Raw genomic sequence first — 23,256 nt, forward strand, 5'->3', positions numbered from 1 at the left:
AACAATAATTTGTCATTGTGAAGTGACAATAAAATGTGATCTTGTGAGAAGTATTATTTAATTCATTGTATTGTATGTATGATGAAAGAATCACCATGTCTCATAACAACTGCGCCCTTTCTCCATCAATGTCTCTCCCTTTCTTGGTGTCGTATAACACCACATTTGCATTTTTTCCATAGTCACATTATATAAATTATAGATGTGTGTGTGTGTGTGTGTGTGTGTGTGTGTGTGTGTGTGTGTGTGTGTGTGTGTGTGTGTGTGTGTGTGTGTGTGCGTGCTTGTGTGTAGGGGGGGGGGGGGTATTGGGCTATTTAGGTGGTCAACAAAGAAACAATGTAGGCTACCTGACTTTGTAACAATTTTAATCACTTTCTGAAGTTTTACATATTCTGGGGTGAAAATGACCCCAAGGATACATTTCTTTAGTAAATGTGTACATAATGGCAAGATGAGAACTTTATTGAGCCCTGGGGGGGACATGCAGGCACCAAAGACAGTGCAGCAGTTAAGGACAGGTTACAGGACAGGTTACAGTTTACGTTGCAACAAGTCATAGAATCCAAGAATAGTGGATTTCTTGACTATACATGAACATCTCTCAGTCCTGGCATGGCACTATGGCTGAGGTGACCGGCAGAGGCTCGGGGGCTATCCTGCTGTGACTCAGAATCATAGGGCTCTCATATAGGTAGTAGTGTGACCCCTGGAACACCTGGACACCTTTAGGGCCACACAGAGCAGCGTCTATCTTGAATGGTAAGGGCATCACGAGGCTCACTGCCCTGGGAGTCGCAGACAGGTCGACGTCGACCATCTTTTGCCCTGTTATAGAAGAGAGGTGCAAAGGATGGTGGTTATTATAAGCCTAATTTCATAGTTCATTGTGTATGTGACATGGCATATATGGGATATTTCTTTGGTAGAGAGAGAGAGAGAGGGACTGAACCTTCCTGGAACTGGAAGTGGTTAACCAAATGAACCCTAAAGTGTCCTATTTCTGGGCATGTCATAATAGGCAAACATTATGCCAAAACAAAGAAACATTTGCTCATGTTGTAAGCTTGTATTTGCTATTTTAGGCAAAGAGAGTGTACATTACGAAGTAGGGTTTGATTCATTAACTATCAAGTTAACATAACTGTTTTGTTAATAACAAATCAAAAGCATCCACGGTATTTGCTTCTAAAAATAAATAGGTCCACAGACAGTTAAGTACAACATGACTATGAAAAGCAAAAAATACAAATAATTATGTATGTTTTATACATGTAAGTAGGTCACTTGCATATACCTTGGATTATGTGAACTACATGCTCATTGGCGCAGACAAAAGCTGCGTCCACGGGTCCCTCGATGCCCAACTCCTCTTTCAGGGTTTTAGGGTAGCCCGCGATCAAGGTGTAGGGAGCAGGGGATTTATAGATGTAAACCTGATCACCCTGCCAGTGGAGGGATCAGAGCAAAAGAACAACAATTTGGATACACACGGAGAGTGTCAAACAAACTCTGGGATGCTAGGATGGTGTGTGAGCGTACAAAATCATTACTTATTATTGTACTGTATTGACCAAGATGCATTTACATTGACTTGTATTTTGTGCACACAGTATCTGTCAAAAGGATAAAACACAAAAGTCTTTCACATTATTTATCAAACATAATTTAACGTAACAACTTTTATAATGGAATTCATCGGGGCTGAAACCTTGGCCAAAATTTGGAGTTATACATCATAGATGTCCTCATAGAATTACTGACATTACAAGGCCTGCCACATGAAGTCATTCCCATGTACTGTAAGATGCTGAGATCCACATGACTAGATCTTTTCTATTTTGTTTGTTGACGAGGCATATGATGCTATGATTTATTGCTGCGCTTGTCAGGACAAAGCATAATGTTTTGGGAAGACGACCAAAGGAATAGAGCTGCTAGCTGATCAAACAGAAAGCCTACCTTAATCATGTAGACTCTCTCAGTGAGAGAGAACACAGCATCCACCCCGCCGCTCATCTCCTTCCACGACCTGCCGATAGGGAAGGCGTGCATTCCATCACGACTCTGGTCCAGACGCATGTAAATGGGACCTGAAAGGAATACGGTGTCTTTTCAGTAACTAATCTACCATTCTTTTGGAGTAATTCTGTTATTTTTTTTTTGTATGGATCTCTAGTAAACAAAATGCAAGAGGTACAGTTGGACATTACGTCTAAAAGGATAACACAAAAATGTCATGGGGACTTGTTTCCATTGCGGTCTGTACAATTCATCAGCATAGTATAAGCAAAATAACACATCATCAACAAATACAAAACATAAAACATGTAAATAAACTACTATGTACTCTATACTATAATTACCTTACCTTTGAATGCATATGTTTTGCCGGCATCATCAGAAGTAATGGCGTCCAGAGTGACTTCACTGCATTTAGGGATTCTGTAGCCACCTCCATGACCTACGATTCAGTCGAAACGTATTTGAATCAAACCTTTTCCTAAATCATGCAATACAGCGAGCTAAATTATACATTTGGCTACTTTGTACGACCTTGTCGCTTGCCACCAATAACACATTTCTGAAAATCTTTTATTGTCAGTATAAATTAAGCTTAAAGACGTTATTGAACACGGTAAGGGTGTAATTTGAACTAATAAAAATTTACTAATCGATTTAGTAGTATTATGGAAAATCAATTTGAATGTTTTTTCGCATCGATTCGCTGATATAATTTTAACAAATATTTAAAAAGCGAACTTCTCGATTATTAAATTAGTCTGAGTCGTAATTGATGACAATCGATAGTTGCAGAGCCCTATACAGACACTGTACTGCATGAGACAGTGTCGGCCTGTTTCATGGATACACTATGCTATACTCACCGTGGTCACTGCACCTCATGAAGTAATTCCTGGCATCCTTTGGGTAATCGCCGGTCACCTCTCCAGTCCGTTGGTGGAACCTGGTGAAGTTGTGTCCGTGGAAACAGTAGTAGTGTTCTTGCCAGCGTAAGGCAGAGGTGCAGACGGGCAGGTGGGACCACGTCTTCTTCTTTACCGTCTTGGTGGCGATGTCATAACTGTAAACATCATGTCCTGTCACCACAAAACAGGATGGAAAATGGATTAGGGGCACATTGTACAGGCTAAGATCCTGTTGCTTTTGGCCTTCTTTGGACCGAGCAGCACAACATATACAGTACCTTTAAAGAAGAGGACAGAGTCGGTTATACACTCTCCTTTAGGACACTCCACGGCTGCATCCAGCTGGCTGGGGATTCCAGGGAAGTCCTGTTGGATGTCTTTAGGGTATCCCTCTTCCAGAGTGTGGTTGTAGTAGCTGAACACCTTGTCATCCTGTACATATAAGCATTACACAGCAAGAGTTCAAGAGGACCAATATTTAGATGTTTGCTTCTCCACCGCTTTTGTGTCAACCTACATTCAACCTGTTGTTCGAAAGGCCACGATGCTTCCGACACAAATCAGGTTTAGACTGTGTAGAGTAGACCATACCTGGAAAAAGTACATGTGATCGTGATCCATGGGATGGTCCTCGCTGTCCATGCGGAATGCAGCGTTGACGTGACCGAGGTGGTGAGCGTCATCGAGCTCTTTGAAGGTCTGATTGGAGTGATGGGTGGCGGCGCGAAACCCCTGCCACAGATACTCGCCTTTAAATACATTTAAATATGAAAATCATAACTGCTCATGCATACGGTGCAGATCAATGGATTCAGTAAATATCAGCGTCAGTTCCCATTGTGATGATAATTTCTACAAAAACATATTATCTCCAACATCAAAAGAAGAAAAGCCTCCATTAGCACATGGATATTGTATGATGTAGATGTCATGGCTTTTCACAAATGGCAAAGCTTCAAATCACAAATATTCTACAAACAATATCAACACTATTGAAAGTTCCTTCAGAATTTGAAGATTGCATTATTTTGGGAAATATATTTGATACTGTTCTGCGTTGCAGCTTGTGACACTGGATTTGTAAGATCATGTTTAGGGAGGATCCATTGAACCATATATCTTGTGCCACCCCTTATCCCTAAACTTATTTGCCATTTTTTACTATTTTGAAAAACATTTTAAAATAGTTAAAATAGCCGATCTACAAGCTCACAACGAGACCATGAAGATCGGCTACTTGTACTATTGTAAAATGTGTACCCCACCCTGGTTGTAGGCTAATAATTAAATGACACTGGAAATGGGAATTTACTGATTATAAAAAGACAAAAAAAAAACCTCATTCCAAACCTTTGAAGAAGAAGATATTGCCCTTCTCGTCAGGTGCAATCGCATCAAACTCAATTCCGGCACACCGGTCTGGCAGGGCAGGATCATGCACGTGTTCTTCATTTCAAAGACATTCACAATTAACAAACAAAGTAAACATTGAGACGGAAATCGTAGGCCTACTAATGACAAAAAGCTGTATACTGGATTGTTATGGTAGAACAGACATGCAAGTTTGTACTTTAATATTAAGCTGTTGAGAGGAGCAGCAGATTCTGAATTGAAAATTTCACTTATACACACAGACACAAGAAAGGACACAAATGTAATGTCTGCCCCTAGTATTGGCTGCATGCCAACATGGTCGCTATAATTTGTTATTGATTTAGATCAGCAAGAGGAGAAGCGAGATGATTAGTCTAATAAATCATGGATTTAAAACCTACCAGCTACTGCAGCACCTTCATGATGTCTGTGGAATAGAAAAATACATGTCTGTGTTGTAAAATGATTCACACACCTTTTTATTATTATATAGAAAATACATTTCACATCGAAGAAACCCTTAGTCATGTTACTGTGGCTAATCATTGACGAGGCCCTGAGGAAATATAATTACTAAACTTTTGTTTTGTTTGAACAATTGATCCAATGAGGCCCCTTTTCCACCGGTTGGTTCCCAATGGGAACCGATTCAGTTCTTTTTGGTTCTTAGTCCATGAGCCAGAGCTCCAAAATTTGAAAGTTAATTATGAATTGAGTGTGCAAAACCATACCTATATTAGATTTTTACCACCATGAAACTTCCCTAATTGAGTACTTACATGAAGACAATGATTTATTGAATTACAAATTTTACTTTTTTAAATATGCGAATGAGGCATTATGTAGGAAAATATGCAAAATAATCGAAAATATGAAAAAGCTACTACTGTGGAAGGGTTATCATGTATTCATTTACTTGTAAAGGGGGTCTGAGTGAACTTTGTAAAGTGTTTAACAAAGTTATGAAATGAATGGCACTAGTCATTGCTCGGCAAAAACAACATAATTTCTAAATCCCAAATCATACATTTGTATGGGTAGGCTGAACAGTTTCATGTAATATCTATGTAGTTAGATTTGGTTGGAGCATAATAATTGCAGAAAGAAATATTTTGTTTCCCAGATCAAAACTTTTTTAAACTATATAAAAAAAATTAAGTATAACCTAAATGTATTTTTTAAATCTACATGTCTGTCATGCACCAGGACAGACAAATGGGACAATAATTCATCCATCCATTCATTTTCATATTTGATAAATATACTCTACTCACGTTGGTGCAGCGTTAGTGAGCCCCAGTGCCACGCACAGAAAGAGAGTTTTGGAGAGCAGTTTCATGGCTGTGCAGAGTGTAGTCCTGGTGCAGTGCTGATACCTGCCTGTGCAAATGCTCACACTGTGCTTTTATACAAAATCTCCTCATGAGGGCAGGCATGTTACAAAACTGTGTGCGTGGGCGTGTTTTGTTTACTAAAGAGAGAAAGTACACATGGGATTTTCAATTGTTGCAAAATGAGCCTTTTTACGTTGATGACTGATTTGATTGCTTTTGCTAAATTCAGAGGACATGCTGTGCAGCTGCAGAATGACTCACTTTGTAAATGTTTTTTTGTAAACATGACCAAATGCATCCAATGTAGCCTACTATGAATCACCCCACAAAATCAAACTAAAAAAAACAAATATCTGCTCATATCATATTATTATTTGAGAATTGTGAAAGTTGCCTCAACTCCTACATTCCCAAATATGGGTGGGGGGTTCAAATATGATTGTTTTTGGGGGTTCCCCAGTTCAAGACTGGTTCATTCAGTCTGGCCTAATTTATTCCCCTCCGATGTTAATTATGTATTCCGATTTGAACAATAAAAGCTGACTTAGCCTACATGTAAAAACAATAAATGTCTTTAACTCTATGGAGGGAAAGTCTCCTAATAATTAATGGTCAAGAACTTAATGAATATCTTGTCAATAATATAATTGATTGAAGTATTTAGACAGTATTTAGACATTACAACAGTTTGCAGATAGGTATTTCAAGCACAACTCAATACAAAAACTGTTAACTGTGGACGACAATAGTGTGCGGGATTCCTTTTGTTTCCCCCTTTTTTTCCCTAGGTTTTGGCAAATTAAAATTAACTGAATATATTTACATCCCCCTGAAAACTTTGGACCATGCAATTGCAAATCATGACCCTGCTCCCTCTGTCTGTGGAAACCGGCTCCCAAAAAGGGTTGTCCCATGTTTTTCCCCACACAATAAATGAAGACCTTTGAGCGCCTGTTCCTTAATGGCAACCTGATAAATAACCCTGGGACCTGTACTGGTCAACCCAAGCAATCTCATGGACCCTCTCCCAGACAATTCACATACCACTCATAAAGGGATGATGCTGCTGCAATGCCATCTTCCTGCTCCAGAGGGCGTACTCTAACCTTGTCTGGAAAACATGAAGAAAACCAATACTATTAGACAAAAATGATGAGTTTATATTAATGAGTTCAGAGTTCAGTTGATAATAATTCAAAACTAAGTTCAAAGCACTAAGTTCTAAGTGCAAAAGAAAATTGCGTGACTGTCACTCTCAGTTCCACCAGACCACCACCACTGCCAATCACGGTCAAATGCACCGCCCTTCAATCCAACAGGGCCTTGTATATAAACGTACTCCCTCAATCAGGCAGCAACACATCAGTGGGCTTGAGGTGGCAGCTGGCAAGTTTGTTGAGCCACGCGGTTAAAAAAAAAACGCTACATTCACTTACAAGAAATAATGGACCGGTAAGTAAATACAATGAATGTTTTTGGTAACATCTGGTAATGTGTTGTGTTTAGTCACTATTATGGCTGTATGGCCGTAGAAATGGCACATTAACTAATATTTCCTCGAACTTCAACAAGTCCATTATCAATGTTGAGTTGGAAGGAAGTTCAAGTTGTGCTAGCCCGGCCGCTAGTAGTGCATCAGCCATCACATTACAAGACATCATTTGTGACTTGTGATTTGATTTGATTTGTGTTGTAAGCTTGTAGATCAACCATTCCTTAATTTTTTTTTAAACTATTAACATTCATTATGTTGCCGTCATACAGTCCCAGGAGAGTAAGGGTCCTATATTTGAGTGTTCATGATTGTTATAAAAACAGATCAACCATTTCTAATTTTGAAAAAAATTCAACATGGAAACTGTTGATAATGCAAAAATAATTGTTTATCTCAAATAATTGCGATTAGGAGATTATGTAATCATTGTGACAGACATCAGTCTTAATGATGCTAGAATCACTTCTTCCAGAAAGAAGAAAACTGCGGTCTCTAGCAGCAGAATGTCAGAGAAGCCTTTGAGGGTGGCTGATCCAAGCAGGCAGAGCATGTATGCCACACCACAGAGGTGGGTTTGGCCCTGGGGGTCCTCAAAAGTTTCTACTAGTAAGAAAATGATTCACAGCTTAACATTATTTCTATTTGTGTTTTTGTGCATAATGTCCCATACCCGAAGGAACCTTAACAATGGTGGTGCCTACGTCATCAGTGAAGTTACAAGCTATATAGTATTTGCCATATTCATGGAGTTGTGTCAGACATTAAGCACTAAGCAGGCTGTTAAGCTGGAAAATTACTAGGATCCCGCTACATATGAACTTGAATTTATGTGCCCAGTTAAAACGGTGTATGGACATTTACATTATGTGTTTTAATTTTGATTTCTTTAGAAGCGTTCGAAATGGATTGTGTCAACATAATTTACACTGCTCCCATTTAGGTATATTTTTTTTAGCCCCTGTGTGTTATCAATTCATCAGTTGGGGTTTAATTTATTTACAGTAGTGCACAACCCTCTTATGGAAAGCTCAACCTCGGAAAACCCCAGTCTGGGACCTCGGAGAAGAAAACCACCTTCTTTGGCGCTCGGTATGTAACTCACAAAAGAGAAAATTATACTAGACTTAATATTCAATGATAACATTTTGGATTTGCACCTACTTATCCATTACAATGATTTAATGTGAACTTGATCACTACAGGGCTAGTGGAGTAGGTCTAAACCGTAAAAGCAGCATCGGAGGACGCAACAGCATGTTTGGAGCATTGGGAACAGCCGACAAAATGAAGGACCCCAGACCTCTGCACGACAAGTCCTACGTGCAGCAGTGCGTCAGGAAGCTGTGTGAGGTACTATATGAACTCTTCATTACCTCCATTGGTGGAGGGAGGATGTTTTTGTTAAAGGTTTGTGTACAGAGTTTTAAACTCTGTATTCTGATAGTGGTCATACTTGATGGGGTGTTCAGTATTGGGGTTTCCCTGTCTTTCATATGGTTAATGTTTTTTTTGTTTTTTTTTCTGCCAAGTAACTAGAAACTAAGAACAAATGGGGAAATACTCTGCATTTTTTTTTAACACTTAGGATTCCTGGGTCCCCTGTGTGGGGAAAACTAACCTCTTTTGCTCATTCAAGAGGAAGTTTATTTTTTATTTTAGATCCCCCATTAGTCACTGCCTCTATTCTTCCTGGGGTCAAGGAAGTGTCTCTTCTCTTGTGCCAGCTGAGAAAGACTTGGCCTAGCCTCTTCTGGAAGTGACTTTACTTCCTAGGGCCTAAGACCATGTCTTGGACCTGTACATTCAAGCCTTTTCAGCCTCAGGATTTCTTTGGTTCTGTGTATCTTGATTGTCTTTTTATTTCTAGTTCCTCTCAGAAAACTCATATGGAGAGGTGTCCACCAAAACGTTCCAGTCTCCCTCTACCAAGGATTTCCTCAAAGCGTTTGAGTTCCTTTTTCAACAGCTGGACCCAACCTTTGTGCTGCCCAAATCCAAAGTTGAGGAGGAGGTACCTCGTTTGCTGAGAGACCTTGGGTAATTGAATAATGCCATCATACTTCTACACATGTATAAAAATTGTTTGCCTATATACCAGTATTAAAGGGAGTGTTTAGATTTTATTATATTTACTAATACGATTGAACCCTACTGATTCAAGGCCTTTGGCAAAGATTTCCGGTTGCATACAATATTCTGTAACTCAAAATCTAATGGGCGGCTTGCCAGATTTGCTTGAACTCTGCTCTGACCATCTTTCTCTTTGTGGTTTAATATATACCGTTCCGCTGACCGTCTTTGTCTCTTTGTGGTTTAAGGTACACCATTCCTCTGTCAAAGAGCTCCATGTATTCTGTTGGAGCTCCACACACATGGCCTCAGCTGCTTGGAGCTCTCATCTGGCTCATTGACACGGTCAAAGTAAGGCTTGCTATATACTTCAATGTGCACTGGTGTCGCTAGGAGTTCACTGATTAGTCATAATCAAATCGCTTATTTAACTAGTTGCCAGAAATGTAGTAATTTATAGGCAACTAATTGCTGAAGACTTTTGCAAGTAATCGTGGGTGTTCTCAACTAGAAAATAGTTTTTTTTGTAGCTAAGGAGTGAGCTGTCTCCCTTCAGCAGATGGCTGCACAATAGCGACTGCAAAGCAAAATGCCGCATAAGAATGGCAGCGTGCTATGCTGAATTGCATGGCATTCACAAACCTGTACGTTCTGACAGAGGCCATTTTACCCTCGACGTCACAAAGAAAAGGATTGCCTGCAGTATTTTAAGATGTATTGGATTACATTACACACTAGAAACTCCCAACTACATACCATTGGGTGACTTATTTTTGGCTGGTGTCATTTTTGAATGATTGTCAGATCTCGACAATGCATTGCAGAAGAGCTGCTTTTATTCTCAGTGCAACACCGTCACACAACTAAGAATATGTACTGGCATGAATAACATTTAAAATGTGCTGTCTATGTCAGATCTCGATAACATTTAAAATGTTCTATTTCTGTCAGATCTCCCATGGTCTTGAGAGTGGGGACATGCGCAAGGATTTTTCTGAAGAAACTGGAGAATTTGTTGAGTGTAGCAAGGTAACCATTAATGTAATACAATACCAAGTAATCAAACACATTTTTATAGCTTTAAATATCTGTTAGATGGATGTTTTTTTAGTTCTAAATGACAAGATCACTCATTTTTGTTCTCTGAATGTCTTTCATAGCTGTGTGTAGACATGGTTGCTGACACATACACCAAGTTCATGCAGGGAGCAGACTCATTTGAAGAGGAGGATTGTCTAATCCTGTCAGAACTTAGTAAGTATTTGGGGGATGTTGCACATCTTTAAGAAGAAACATGCAATTATTTGAACAGTTATTTTAGTGAACTTGACAGTTTGTTGTACAGGTCAGTTCTTTCTAAGAAAACATTGATTGCAGTTTTGTCTGCTTGTGTCATTAGAAAAGGCATACAGTGTGGATGAGGCCCAGCTGATGTCAATGGAGCAAACATTCACATCACTGACTGAACAGGTGGATCAGCTGGAGAAGGAGAAACATTTGGTTGGTATTTTGAATTCACGCACCTTTACAGTGCTCCACCAGTGCCGTTAGAAATTGTAAATAAATATCCTAAGCCTAATTTTACATAATGGACCTCGGGACATATTCATAGAAATTGAATGTTTTCAGGAAGGTTATAGCTGAGCTGAAGCCATTAAAATATAGTCTTTTTAAATGTTACTGCAACAGAGTGCCTTGGATCTCATTTGCATGTTGTAGACTTGAGACTACTTTTGATGATGCCACTGACGGATACCTTATTGATCCCGCTGGGAAATGTAGGTGCCAGAGGTGGCACAAAAGGGTAACATCTCAATCCATGCCTTTTGTAAGAATATGTCATGTGTGTAGCACCCATGATTTCAGACTGATGCTCGGTACATGCTTTTGGTGCAAACAGTGACTCCTAACTTTTTGTGCAGAACATTTACAGAGATTTTAGAGATTAATCAGAACTCTCACCACCAGGATCCGCTCATGAAGATGAGACTCGAGAAGGATCAGCTCCAGACAGAACTCCAGAAAATGCTCACCTACCTTAGTGAGCTTAAGACCTTCATGACTAGTCTGGAAAGGGAGGACTCCGGACTGGCTGAAGAGCTGCAGGCTGTTGGTAAATTTGCTTCCATTTGTACCTAGCCTGTCGCTTGACACAAGCTCAAATTGCATTGTGTTGGGATGGTGGTAGATAATCCATTTCTGTCAAATGTTCAGTTTGTTCACCCATGATGATGGCAAGAATATACTGACACTAGGGTTCATTTGATAACTGGATGTGTACCCTAGTCGGCAAGCAAAAGAACTGTAGTTTAAATAATTAGTTCCGTCCCCACCTACTGAAACGGTAAGATAGTGTGTCTTAGCCATCCTTCCCACTCTACCTTCACAGGCCACCGTCTTGATTCTCTGACCCAGGAGGGGGCCAGACTGCAGCACCTCCTGGATAATCAGAATTACACTCCAGCTGATGTGGAGAGGCTCAACCGGGAGAAGATGGAGCTCCAGAAGGAAATCTCCATCCTCTGCAAGACCCAAGAGGAGGCAGAGCAACACACGTGGCAGGAAGAGATGGGTCTGGCCAAGATAAAGGAACGGGTGCGTATACACTCACAAGAGTACACACAGTGAAATCCTCAGTGCTCATTTAGATACAAACCTCAATGCCTTTGTGGTGCTGCACAGCAATGTATATTAGCCATGTTAATAGTTAATAGTTTCATTGCCGTTAAATTATTCTATTAAACTGAACAATTAACAATCGCAAATTAGACACATGTACAATACCAGACATTCAGCACAAGGTCTTTTTACGTTTCCCATCTCTAAAATGTTTCATACTGAACGTTGCTACTCAAACTGAAATTGTATTCATGGTTTGCGATGTTATATTTATTAATCACTTGTTTTATATTTAGTTATATATTTTTTGTACTTTCTTACAGTCTTGTAAAATGTATTTAATATGATGTAATTATAATGTATTTTATATGTGGACCCCAGGAAGAGTAGCTGCTACTAAGGTAGTAGCTAATGGGGATCCAAATAAACAAATAAACAACACTGACCTCATCAAACCCAGGATAGCCATATAATATATCATGGTTTGACATACTAGATCTGCATATATGGAGACTGCCAGTAACTCTTCATCTGACCTCACTGACACCATATTGGGTAATAGTTTAACTATTGGTTTCTCAACGCTTCTCAACTGAGCCGTATTAAGAAGCTCTGTTTCAGTGCAACCTTGCTCTTTAGGGTGAGATCGCTTCTCTCCCTCAGGGCGTCTTACTGGTGTTAATGGTATCGTTAGTCAAAATTGCTTCCCCATCACAGGTTCTCTTGAGAGTGTCGGAGTACCATAAGATGGCCCGTAAGCTAAAGTTGATCCCAGCATCTGCAGAGAATGCCTGTGGACATGATTTTGAGATACAGACCACATCCATGGATCAACCCGGTGCTATGGTCAAGTACAAAGCACAGATCCAGGTATGTAACTTATGGATCTGAATCCATATTGATTGTCTGGTAAAAGCCACCATCGTTTTTGTCTTTTTTACCTGTGCTATTGAACGGCCTTTACATTTGTGTTATTTTTTTAATTTTTACTACAAATAAAGTAATATTGAGCTTCCTCACTTGGCTTTCGGGAGGTGTAGTTCCAGACTATATGGCATTCAGAGATTGCATAATTGTAGTAAGCCAAGATGTGTAGTTTGTATGATGCATGTTTAGATTTATTGTATGCTACATAATTATTTATCTAGTCATTCTGTCATGTTTAGTTGCCACTGAAGAAAATGATCGCTGACGTGGAGAGAGAGAGTGAGCAAATGGCCAACAAGAAGCTCAGTCTACAGGCGACTAATGAGGAGGTAATCACGTTATTACGTGGTAAATATTAAACCACCAAGAATGAGGAAGAGAAGTAATACTATTTGAACTAGTAGTCTGGCAGCTGGGGGTGTGGAGTGGGAAATTTGATGTATAGTTATTTTAATTGGCCTAAAATATTGTCTATATACATGCATTCATGAATCCACTTGACCGGCTGTTGGTATTGAGCAATTTCTTTTATAGGGGTTTATATGTGACCATACTTAACATCCTATAAGGCAAAATGTCAAAATTTCATTTTGCTTTAAGTAGCCTGTGAGTGTTAAACTAGTTTTCCCCCATGATTCTGAACCCATTCCAAGCATTTAGTTTTGCACAAAATACACCTTGGGCTAAAAACGGCCATAGCCGTCATCACAAATGTGATGAGGTCAAGTGGCTATGGCAGTTTTTAGCCCAAGGAGTGTTTAGTGCAAAACTAATTGAAATTCAGAATCATGAACACCATAGTTTGACATAAAGCATAATGTATAGGACGTTAATGGTATGGTGTGTACATGGGCAATATTTTATGCCAGTAAAAACCTATATACCAAAGGACGGATTTCCGTCCTGAGGACTTCATAGGACCATTACAATTTAGGCATTTAGCAGACGCTCTTAATCCAGAGCCACTTACATTAAGCAAGAACGGAGAATAAAAAAGCATGGTAATGCATATCATGCATAAGCTACGGGCGTAAGTGTGCGGTCAAAACTCAGTAGTGTAGCTTTTGCTTAGCATCCCAAAAGAACTACACTTCCCAGAGTCAAAATAAACTACACAAGTAAGACGCGCATGTGTGTGTGTGTGCTACAGCTGCGCCCTCTGGTGGCGGGCCGGTGGTGTAACAGCGTGACACACACACACACACACAGACATTCAGCCCTTGCTGTCATAGTAAGTGGCTCACTGCGTTCGCAATAAACGGCTCTGAGTCAGTTTAAAAATGCTATCTAAGATGGTTGAGCCTTTTCATACGCCTGTAGGAGGTCTAGGCTAGGTTAAGTACTACGGCAAAGTGCTATGGGCTAAGATGGAGTCTGAAGAGGTGTGTTTTCAGACTGGCGGAAGATTGAGAGCGAAGCTGCAGTTCTGATTGCAATGGGAAATGCATTCCATAGTTTTGGAGCCAGAAGAGTTTGGGCCGTGTGGAGCGTTGTCCCGGTGTGTTTAGGGAGGCTACTTCCAGCTTACCTGAGTCTGCTGATCTGAGCTCGGAGGGTTTGTAGGGTGCATTAATGAGATTGGTGTAGTTCCGCAACTAATATTAAGGGGGTATGTACGTGTACAGTAGATGGCTGTGGTGTGAATGACATGACCGAAGCAGTCACAACACAGCAGGCTTGTTATGCTGGTGATGTGAGTGGTTCAGGGGGGCAACAAAGTGCCAATCGATCCTCATAATAATAATAATAATTTTGTCTGCCGCTTAATTAATAACGAGCGAGCGCCCGTGTGTGCACGGACTCCTAGTTGCATGCGTGCTGCTCAGGGCTCAAGCAACCACACTGCCTGCCCTGGTCTACGAACAACAAACATTAGGACAAATCAAAGTTATCAAACGGCGAAAGTAGCCGATCTGCATGAGGAAACTAGTACACTTTTGCAGCCTCTGCTGCGTTACGTTGAGTGGTGATGTTTGATGTGAACACTGGGCTGTGTATCTGTTTCACTACACGTAAAGGTTTCAACACATGTCATTGCAGTGAATGTAAATATTTTCTTTCATTTTTTTGATAAAATGCCAGATGTCGAGGTGCCCAGATGTCCTGTATCCAGTTGCCAAACCAATGGGTTGTCTCTTGTAGCCTAATTGACTTTTATTCTCGCTTGCAATCTTATGCAAGGTGCATAATGGACTACTGAAGGCTACGTGCCTATAATTGTCTTCCTCTGGGTTTTTTAACTTTAACACACTTCTATGCACCATGTGACCATGTAAGTTCAAGATGTATGTATTTGAATTGATTGACCAGACTAGCAATATAATACAACAGAACTTCAAAAGCTGCTTCCATCCATGACGCATGGATTGGCACACACATTCGGTAAAGGCAACTTTGGGAAAACACCTTTTTTACCAACCCAAAAATTGATGTTATTATTAATTTGATTTATTTTTCTCTTACACAGACTTTTATCCCTGTCTAGTACAGGGGTAGGCCGATGCAAGTTTGCGCGGTTCCCCTTTCACAACGTTTTACAAATCATATATTGGGACATGGTCTGAAAATGTTCTGTACAGTATTCAAACATTGATGCTATACAAGTGTTTTTTTCAGAACTTGGGTCAGGATTTAGAAGGTGTTTTTAGAATTGTCCTCGGTCCAAAATGGTTTAAATTGTGTTAAATCAAAACTTGTTTCAATCTGTTAAGTTTAAATGTGGTTGTAATGTACCAGCCAGATATTAATCATGTTAAATGTGGTTGTCTCAGACGGAAGGCCAAATCCTACACAAGACGAAGGAGTTGAAGCTACTGAGAGAGAACAACGGCAAACACGATAAAGATCTGGAACATGACATGCAGGTAAAGTGTGTGCGAGTGTATAATGTTGTGAAGGCCCTAAATGGTCTCGTAGCTGTCTGTCACCCTGGTGTGTGAGAGTGGGTCCTCTGTGGGAACAAGGAAGTCAAAACCGTGCTGTTTGTTCTGATGCATCGCTGTCTGGTTAAATTGGTTCTTTGGGTCTCACTTTGATTTAATATCAATCGTGTGTGTGTGTCAAGGTTATAGTTTTGGTTTTTTCATTATAGTTTGAGTTAGTTTTGACTTGTTTTTTTCTAATTCAGTTAGTTTTAGTTAGTTTTTAGAGCGGGTTTGCTAGTTTTTATTTTGTTGAAATGCTTAGTTTTAGTTTAGTTTTAGTTTAGTTAAAGTGTGGCTACATGCTGCCGTACGGTGCTGAAAACAGCCGTAAAACTTGTTGGAGAAATGAGGAAATTAATCGAATTAATTTAAAAGGTTTATATTATGAATTTCCGAAATGCATATAAATATTGATAAAAACTATAACTAAGGGTATTTTTTCTATAATTTCAGTTAGTTTTAGTTTTTGTGAACACACAATACAGTTTCAGTTTAGTTATCGTTTTTAATTTATTTTTAGTTTCAGTTAACTAATTTTTTTTTAATTTTAGTATTAGTTTTTTAGTTAGTTTTAGTTAACTATTATAACCTGTGTGTGTGTAGGAGATGGAATATGAGGAGCAGAAATTGAGAGTGGAGAAGGAGTCTATTGAACACCAGGAGGAACTCCTGCAGAAAATGCTTACAAGTGGCCATGATGAAGCTGTCCAGAAACTGAAAGCCACAAAGCAACAGTTGGTGTTTTCTCACTATTTACTGTCGAAACCTATTGCATTTAACCCTTTAAGATTAGGAAAGTCTGTACCTCTAAAACTGGGAAAGCTTCTGTGTCATTGTGGATGTTGTGGTGTGTGTATACATTAGCAACAGGATCTTTATTTTTATTTTTTTATAAACCTCTAAATGGGTTAACTGATTGTTGTGGAGGAGATGTTTGTAATTGCAGTATATTATATTTCCAAGGTAGTTTATTTTGGTGTTTACACCCAACTCTGATTTTAGACTTCTCTACCCTAGGTACCACCTGGTGCAGATTGAGACCACTGAAGAGAGACTAACAGTGCGTAACAACCTGTCCACTATTTTATACGCTGCTGCCGAACACGTGGCTCTTTTGGAGGTACAGTACAACATGTGAACTATAGCTAACTTAATGACTTGACACTATCTGAACCGTTAGACTAGATCAGGGCTACTCAACTTTAGATGGCTCAGAGGGCACTCGGCAAAATTGCAAAAGTCCAAGGGCCGCAAGCTAAAAATTTCAGTATTTTTGAGTCGTTTACAAACGGACTACACGACTACCGTAGTCTAAAAATTAAGGACTGCACAGTAAAAAGCCACATTTCCATCCAAGGCCAAACCTCACTGAACAAAAACCTTGTGATTAATGATGACGTTACAAAATCAGGCTTCATTCACATAGAGAACATAATGATGAACAGATTATCACAGGTGAATAAGTAATACTCGGCTGACATAAGGCCATATCACTTTCTCTTGGATCAAACGATAAAATGCCTACAATCTTGTTCAAAACAATCAAATTAAATATTATTTAATTTGAATTGGTATGGCCATGACGGGCTGCAGATATATTAAGCCCACAGTTGAGTAGCACTGGACTAGATGGTACACAGATCTAGACTATTTCAGTTGTTTTCAAACATTTTCATGTTGAGGACCCCCATCCCCCAAATGAATATGCATTATGCACCCCATCTGAAAATGTTGTGCCAGGGGCCCCCATAAGTATAATGTTCAAAATGGCAATTGTGAAATCAGAAAAAGCTGATCGTGATGCTTATCAAATAATTTGGGGACCCCAGACCCCCACTCCAGTACCACTGGACTAGATGGTGTAGATCTGTTCACACCAAAGAGATCCCCAGTGACTGGCTTTTTTCAGTATGAAACAATCTTTCTTTTCCGTTCATTGACTTGTTACTTGGACAACAAATGTTATTTAATTAACTTCTACCTTAACCACTTAAGCCTTAATTTATACTTAACATGGTCAGTGAGATTGTTTTTTAAGAAAATTACAAGCATTGCTGAAATGATTATCCAATGGTTTACATGTAGGAAGTTAAATTTGAACATTGCAAAATGGCGTATTTAATCATGGTTTTATAACTTATCTTTGTCTAAGCTGAGATCTTGTACCCCTTCCAATCAACAGAAATTCACGGAGAATCAGAAAAGACAAATCCATGGCATGTCGGCATTGACAGCGGAACAACAGATCCAGCCGATCAAGGATATGGTTGACTCCTTCAAGGAAAAGGCTGATGCTTTGTATGCTCAATGGGACAAAGCTGAGGCTTCTTCACAGTTCATGGGAGAAAAGTAAATTGAAATAAACGCAGACTTTCACAGTAGATCGAGGTCCCAAAGATGTTAAATGTATTAAAATTGTTCGATTTGTACATTCAGTCATAGAACTGCACAGATCCATTTGAAGAATTGTATTTGTGAGAATCCCCAGCAATAAAGGATTTTTAATGTGATCAGAGCGCCTTGGATGTGTTTTTCTTTGTCTGTCACTTTATACTATGGATTTCTTAAACCATTAAAACCAGGAAACTTTTTTTGTTTATGTAGCAAATTCAGATGATGTATCATAAGAGCCATTGATTAAGACTGAGTTACGTTCACTTCATGGGACCAGTCCAATGGTGGCTCTTCTACATACTTCTATTGGTGAATAGGGACACCGGAAGTTTATGGGCTCGCGCAAGTACATGATCCACGTGACTGGGCTGTTTTCTGCTCCCTCAATGTTGTAACTGTCTTACTCTATGGCTCTGATGAGAGCACCCCTCAAGTCACGGGTGTGATTTTCTTTTAAAGATGATAAACCTGTACGTTTTCGATGTGACCACTAGATGGCACTGTTGTCTTTAAAATCTTAATGTTGCAAGCAATCTTACCCACAGGCATTCAGAAGGCTAATAACAGTCATGACAGAGGTTCTATGTTCAAATCCCACCAGTCCTCACAACAAATATTATTTAAAACTTAACTGTTTTAAATAATCACAAACGTTAATTTTTAATACAAATCAAAAATCTACAATTCAATTTGCACAAAGTGACATATTTTCAACAGATCTGTCTCTCTCTGCCTCATGAGTGCATAACCAACGGGACGTCCATACAACGTCTATACGACGTCAAACAGACCTCTCGGTAAACGCCAACCAACCCCAAAGACGTCCTGAGCACATAACCAACGGGACGTCCATACGACGTCAAACAGACCTCTCACCAAACCACCACCACAACCCAGAACATCCAGGTCGCCGGCCGTCCCAGCCAGACGTCCATACAACGTTGACAGGAGCTGCTGCATCAATCACGTTCAATCAGGGCTTTCAATAGACTGAGTAGACACGTCTATGTTAAAGACAGTCGGCTAGTTGGTGCAAAGATAGCATGAAACATTTTCTATTTATTTTGAAAGTTGTGGTCAACTTTATGGAGCGGTGTCAGATTCTGGAATGCCATCAAGATATTCCAGGCACTTCCCACCAAACACTCGGAGATCCTGTGTGTGTGTGTGTGTGTGTTTGTGTGTGCGTGCGTGCACGCGCGTGTGTGTGGGTAACATGTCATCTCGGATGATCTCGCCCCTTTGCCAACTCGCCCCGCAAAAAGTGAAGGCAGCTCGCCCCGGAATTTCGAAAAGTGAGGGCGGCTCGCCCCAAGCCGTGGCTAGCTCGCCCCCAAAGCGTGGATATCTCGCCCACAGCATGGATATCTCGCCCCAAGCACGGATATCTCGCCCCATGTTTATTTTACCTTATTTCTCATATTAGAACATTTAGAATCAATGAAATAATTGTAAAAAAAAAATAAAAAAAAATCAGCTTAGCTGTAAGAATGTTGATGTCGTCAGAGAGAGAGAAAGAGAGAGCGAGAGAGAGAGCATTGCAGTGTCTATTATTTTCGCTCCTATGCCACCAAAATGTGGAACGCCCTACCAACAGTCATTAAGACATGTAAATCCCTTGACTCCTTCAAAACCGCTCTCAAAGGGCACCTACGGACGGCTGCAATTCGAAACTGGTCCCAAAAATCTGAATCCGCCCCCCACCCCTTTTCCCCCTCACTGTATGTTTCTTTTTCCTATTTACCTCCTTTATGACGAATTCCTGTTCTGTTCTAAATGTTTTGATGAATTGAACAAGGTCGTGGACGTGGACCCTCTTGTAAACAAGTGTATATGCTTAATTGGGTCGTCCACTCACAGTTAACAGTCTTTGTATTGAGTTTGTGCTTGAAATGTACTGTAATTCTGCAAACTGTTAATATTATTTCAATCAATCAATCAAATAAGCCAGAATAGACTATTTAAAAAAGTGTGAAGTTAGGGGTGCTCTTATCATCATACATCGATCTCATTCTGGCCAATCACAATTTGCTTCCTCAGACTCCATCACATTAGACATAAACTAGGCTGCAGAGATTTTGTTGACAATATAAGAAGAAAATTAAACAGCGGATATCACAAGTAAAAAAGCAAAGTCACAAAACAGTTAGGCCTCTCTACGTACGGAAACCCAGACGTTTTTATGAAGGGGAAATATTGCAGTGTGCACTTTAGCCTATTAGCCAGGCTAGTGTGCACTGTCTGTGCAGCAAGTAGGGGGAGCCAGTGAGCAGCGCATCATCCATGCCTCGTAACCCTCTCTACTTTTTGAACTGAACCAACCACGCCTGCACAGCTCTCTCTCTCTCTCTCTCTCTCTCTCTCTCTCTCTCTCTCTCTCTCTCTACCCCCCCCCCCCCGCTCTCTCAGTCTCCACCAACCAACTGAACCCACCAACCACCCAGTCACTCACTACACTACTCTAGCCAGCAGCCCAGCCCCAGCAGCGTTCAGAGTAGACAGCCATATTGTATCCGAACGGTCGGTGGTGACACTAGTGGATCATCATCATCATTCTTCTCTCTACGAGGGGGCTTTCCGTCCATGCCTGCGGCCCGGCCCGGGGGGGGGGGATTGGATTTGTCTCGACCAGGACGGATGAAATAAGAGCAGAAAACTGTGTTTAAATTCCAAACCCAGTTGGGGATCATCGTTCCAACTATATCAGCCAGAAAGAGAAAACGTTTTAATAGCGGTGAGTCTCTCTCTCTCTCCCCTCTCTCTCTCTCTGCAACTTTGATGCAATAGCGGATATATCCTCGTGTTCGTTCGGCCCCCACAGGGCAGGCGCACACACGCACATTTTATTTATTATATATAACACAAATGTGTAAAATGGGCTATAAATAATGTGATCTTCAACGCGTCTTCAGTTCTTTCGACCTGGGCGGATGGTGTTCCAGGCGGAGTTATAGTTTGCCCTCTTTCTCTCGTGATCTTGATGATACAGAATGATGCTTTTTTTAATGACCAAACATTTCTCATTCATCGTGGCTTCAAAACTTTTAAACCCCCCCACCCACCCACCACACGCCCGAGTCTATAAACAACACGCCTGGTTTATATTCCGTTATGTTATGTTTAAACGACACCGCTGTCGCCGCTGTGATCCATACGGTCTCAAGGCTGTAAAAGCCTGGGGATTCTTCTGCGAGCTTTCTTTCAATGTCGCTTCATTTTTTAATCAATACATATGATTGATCGCGGGCTATAACGTTACGTGTGGCTTGTGAGTCACCGCTTGAAACTGTCAGTAAAAACTAACCCCCTCCCGGGTTGATTTAACACGTATAGAGGCTATGTGAATTCGGAACTCCATTCATATTCATGATGACATGCTGTCCTCTGTCTTGAGTCTTGTGTGATTGTAATCGGGATGTGTGAACCTTACCACAGTGAACGACACGTAGGCTAGTCCTAATATTACATGTTCAGCAATGTAACGGTAGTTCATTCTAGGCGGGCAAATGCTTACTAGCTCTGCTACAAGACAGTAGGTGGTATCGTCTTATATCACTGGTTTTCAACCATTTTCATATAAAGGTCCCATTATCTATTCTGCATTTGAGCCACAGACCACCTTTTGATGACATTCAGAGTCTCACACCCCAAACTTTGAATATTGTGTCGTTGGGTGAGATTTTGTCCTTAATTCGAAGGTGTATTGATGTAGTAGGCTACCATAGGAGAGATACCAGGCTTTGATCAAAATAACAATTCTTCTACATTCTCATTTTTTTTAGACTTCTTGTAAATTAAGTAATGTATATGTTTAGCAATTAAACCAAATGGACCCGGATGGGTCTATTTGGTTTAATTTTACACTCTCAAAAGTTAAATATCTATAAGGGTCTATTTTGGTTATGAACCCTGGTCTCTGGACCACTGGTTGAAAACTACTGTATTATATTATGAGTGGAATTCGACCATAGTCGGATAGTCCTACCGGTAATTTTTCCTATCATTTTGTTATTAAACCCTCTGGAATCTCACATTTTGTTTTAAAATGCTAATTTTGGTTATGGGTGGTATGGCCAACTTGGTACTGTATAGAGTCTACAGTACAAAGTCGGCCATACCACCCATGACCAAAATGATAAATATCCTGATGTCTACAGTGTAGGATATTTCTCGTGTTATTTTAACAGGTTTAACATTTTCCTGCAGGAAAGAGGCATTGGGAGAGCTTTACAACAGAAAGCTCTTCCATTGTCTATTAGGGCATTTGAACACTGATGCCTGCCAGTCACAATGTGGGACAGAGTCTCAATGTGTGGGATCTGCCTGAAAAGTCTTGGAAATGAGCGACTGTCCCACGCAAAGTGGGACATCTGGTCATCCCGTGGATATATGGCTATGTATGCATACATCCTGTGTTGTTTATTCTAGGGAGGTGGTGCTCTTTTAAATGCAAGAAGGACCGCCATAAGGCTCCATTTGGTTCCATTGGCACACACAGAGTTACAGACCTGGCTGTTAAGGGTCCACTTTGAACCACCTGAGGGTCCTTATGCTTGGACCCAACTTTGAGAACCACTGTTCTGTTCTGGGTTTTAAAATGTGGTGGGGTGGCACTGCTTGCACGACATGTCTTCATTCAAACTTTATTAAAACCTTCATGTAGCCAGAGGGAACAATTTGAACCGAAATAGAGATGTTTTGTGGTTCCTTTTTGTAGGTCCTTATGAGGGGAGGCATTTTGGGGCTTGTACTTGTTATGATTATTATAAAGCACGAGATTCCACGAACAGGGCGTTTGTAGTGCTGCTACCCACACAAATGCATCGTTAATTATTTTCTTGGTTTGTTTGTTTGTTTTTTGTATGGGAAGCCTCCTCAATATTTATGTTATTGAGTTGTATACATGGAGGGGAAGATGAGACATTTTCGTTCATATTGTATTACCATGATGGCATTCAAGGATTTAATGATCCCCCCAGAGAGAAATTTGTTGTCATTGCAGCAACAAGGTTTAAACATACGCAGAAGTATAGTTAAGCTTAGATTAGATACTGGCACTAAATAAAATATCTGCAATGGGACTCCGAATGAATGTACAGTATGTATGTATCCTAGTCGATGTATTTATTTAGTCTTATAAATAACTATTTACAATGGACCAGTATATCAACAATGTGTACTAGAGTACA

General features: G+C 40.2%; 2 protein-coding genes across 2 annotated transcripts; one reads left to right on the top strand and one right to left on the bottom strand.

The window, feature by feature from the left end:
* Window positions 1-444: 444 nt before the first annotated feature.
* Window positions 445-5,674, bottom strand: LOC310854137 (hemopexin-like). Its single transcript, XM_083758656.1, has 10 exons — window positions 5,579-5,674; window positions 4,706-4,731; window positions 4,281-4,376; window positions 3,522-3,679; window positions 3,209-3,362; window positions 2,889-3,101; window positions 2,372-2,464; window positions 1,963-2,093; window positions 1,298-1,445; window positions 445-828 (listed from the first exon to the last, which is right to left on the bottom strand). The coding sequence occupies exons 1-10, from the start codon at window positions 5,641-5,643 to the stop codon at window positions 605-607; spliced, it is 1,308 nt and encodes a 435-aa protein (XP_083614782.1). The 5' UTR covers window positions 5,644-5,674; the 3' UTR covers window positions 445-604.
* A 2,465-nt stretch (window positions 5,675-8,139) lies between these two features.
* On the top strand, window positions 8,140-18,026 carry LOC310853863 (kinetochore protein NDC80 homolog; the record flags this gene model as incomplete). The annotated part of the gene is made up of 13 exons (XM_083758338.1): window positions 8,140-8,222; window positions 8,336-8,483; window positions 9,001-9,170; window positions 9,452-9,554; window positions 10,364-10,457; window positions 11,137-11,316; window positions 11,593-11,798; window positions 12,540-12,692; window positions 12,989-13,078; window positions 15,521-15,613; window positions 16,277-16,407; window positions 16,691-16,793; window positions 17,856-18,026. The coding sequence occupies exons 2-13, from the start codon at window positions 8,388-8,390 to the stop codon at window positions 18,024-18,026; spliced, it is 1,590 nt and encodes a 529-aa protein (XP_083614464.1). The 5' UTR covers window positions 8,140-8,222; window positions 8,336-8,387.
* Window positions 18,027-23,256: the final 5,230 nt, after the last annotated feature.

The sequence above is a fragment of the Protomyctophum parallelum genome, assembly GCF_964188405.1.
Source record: "Protomyctophum parallelum genome assembly, chromosome: 23".
Lineage (NCBI taxonomy): Eukaryota > Metazoa > Chordata > Actinopteri > Myctophiformes > Myctophidae > Protomyctophum > Protomyctophum parallelum.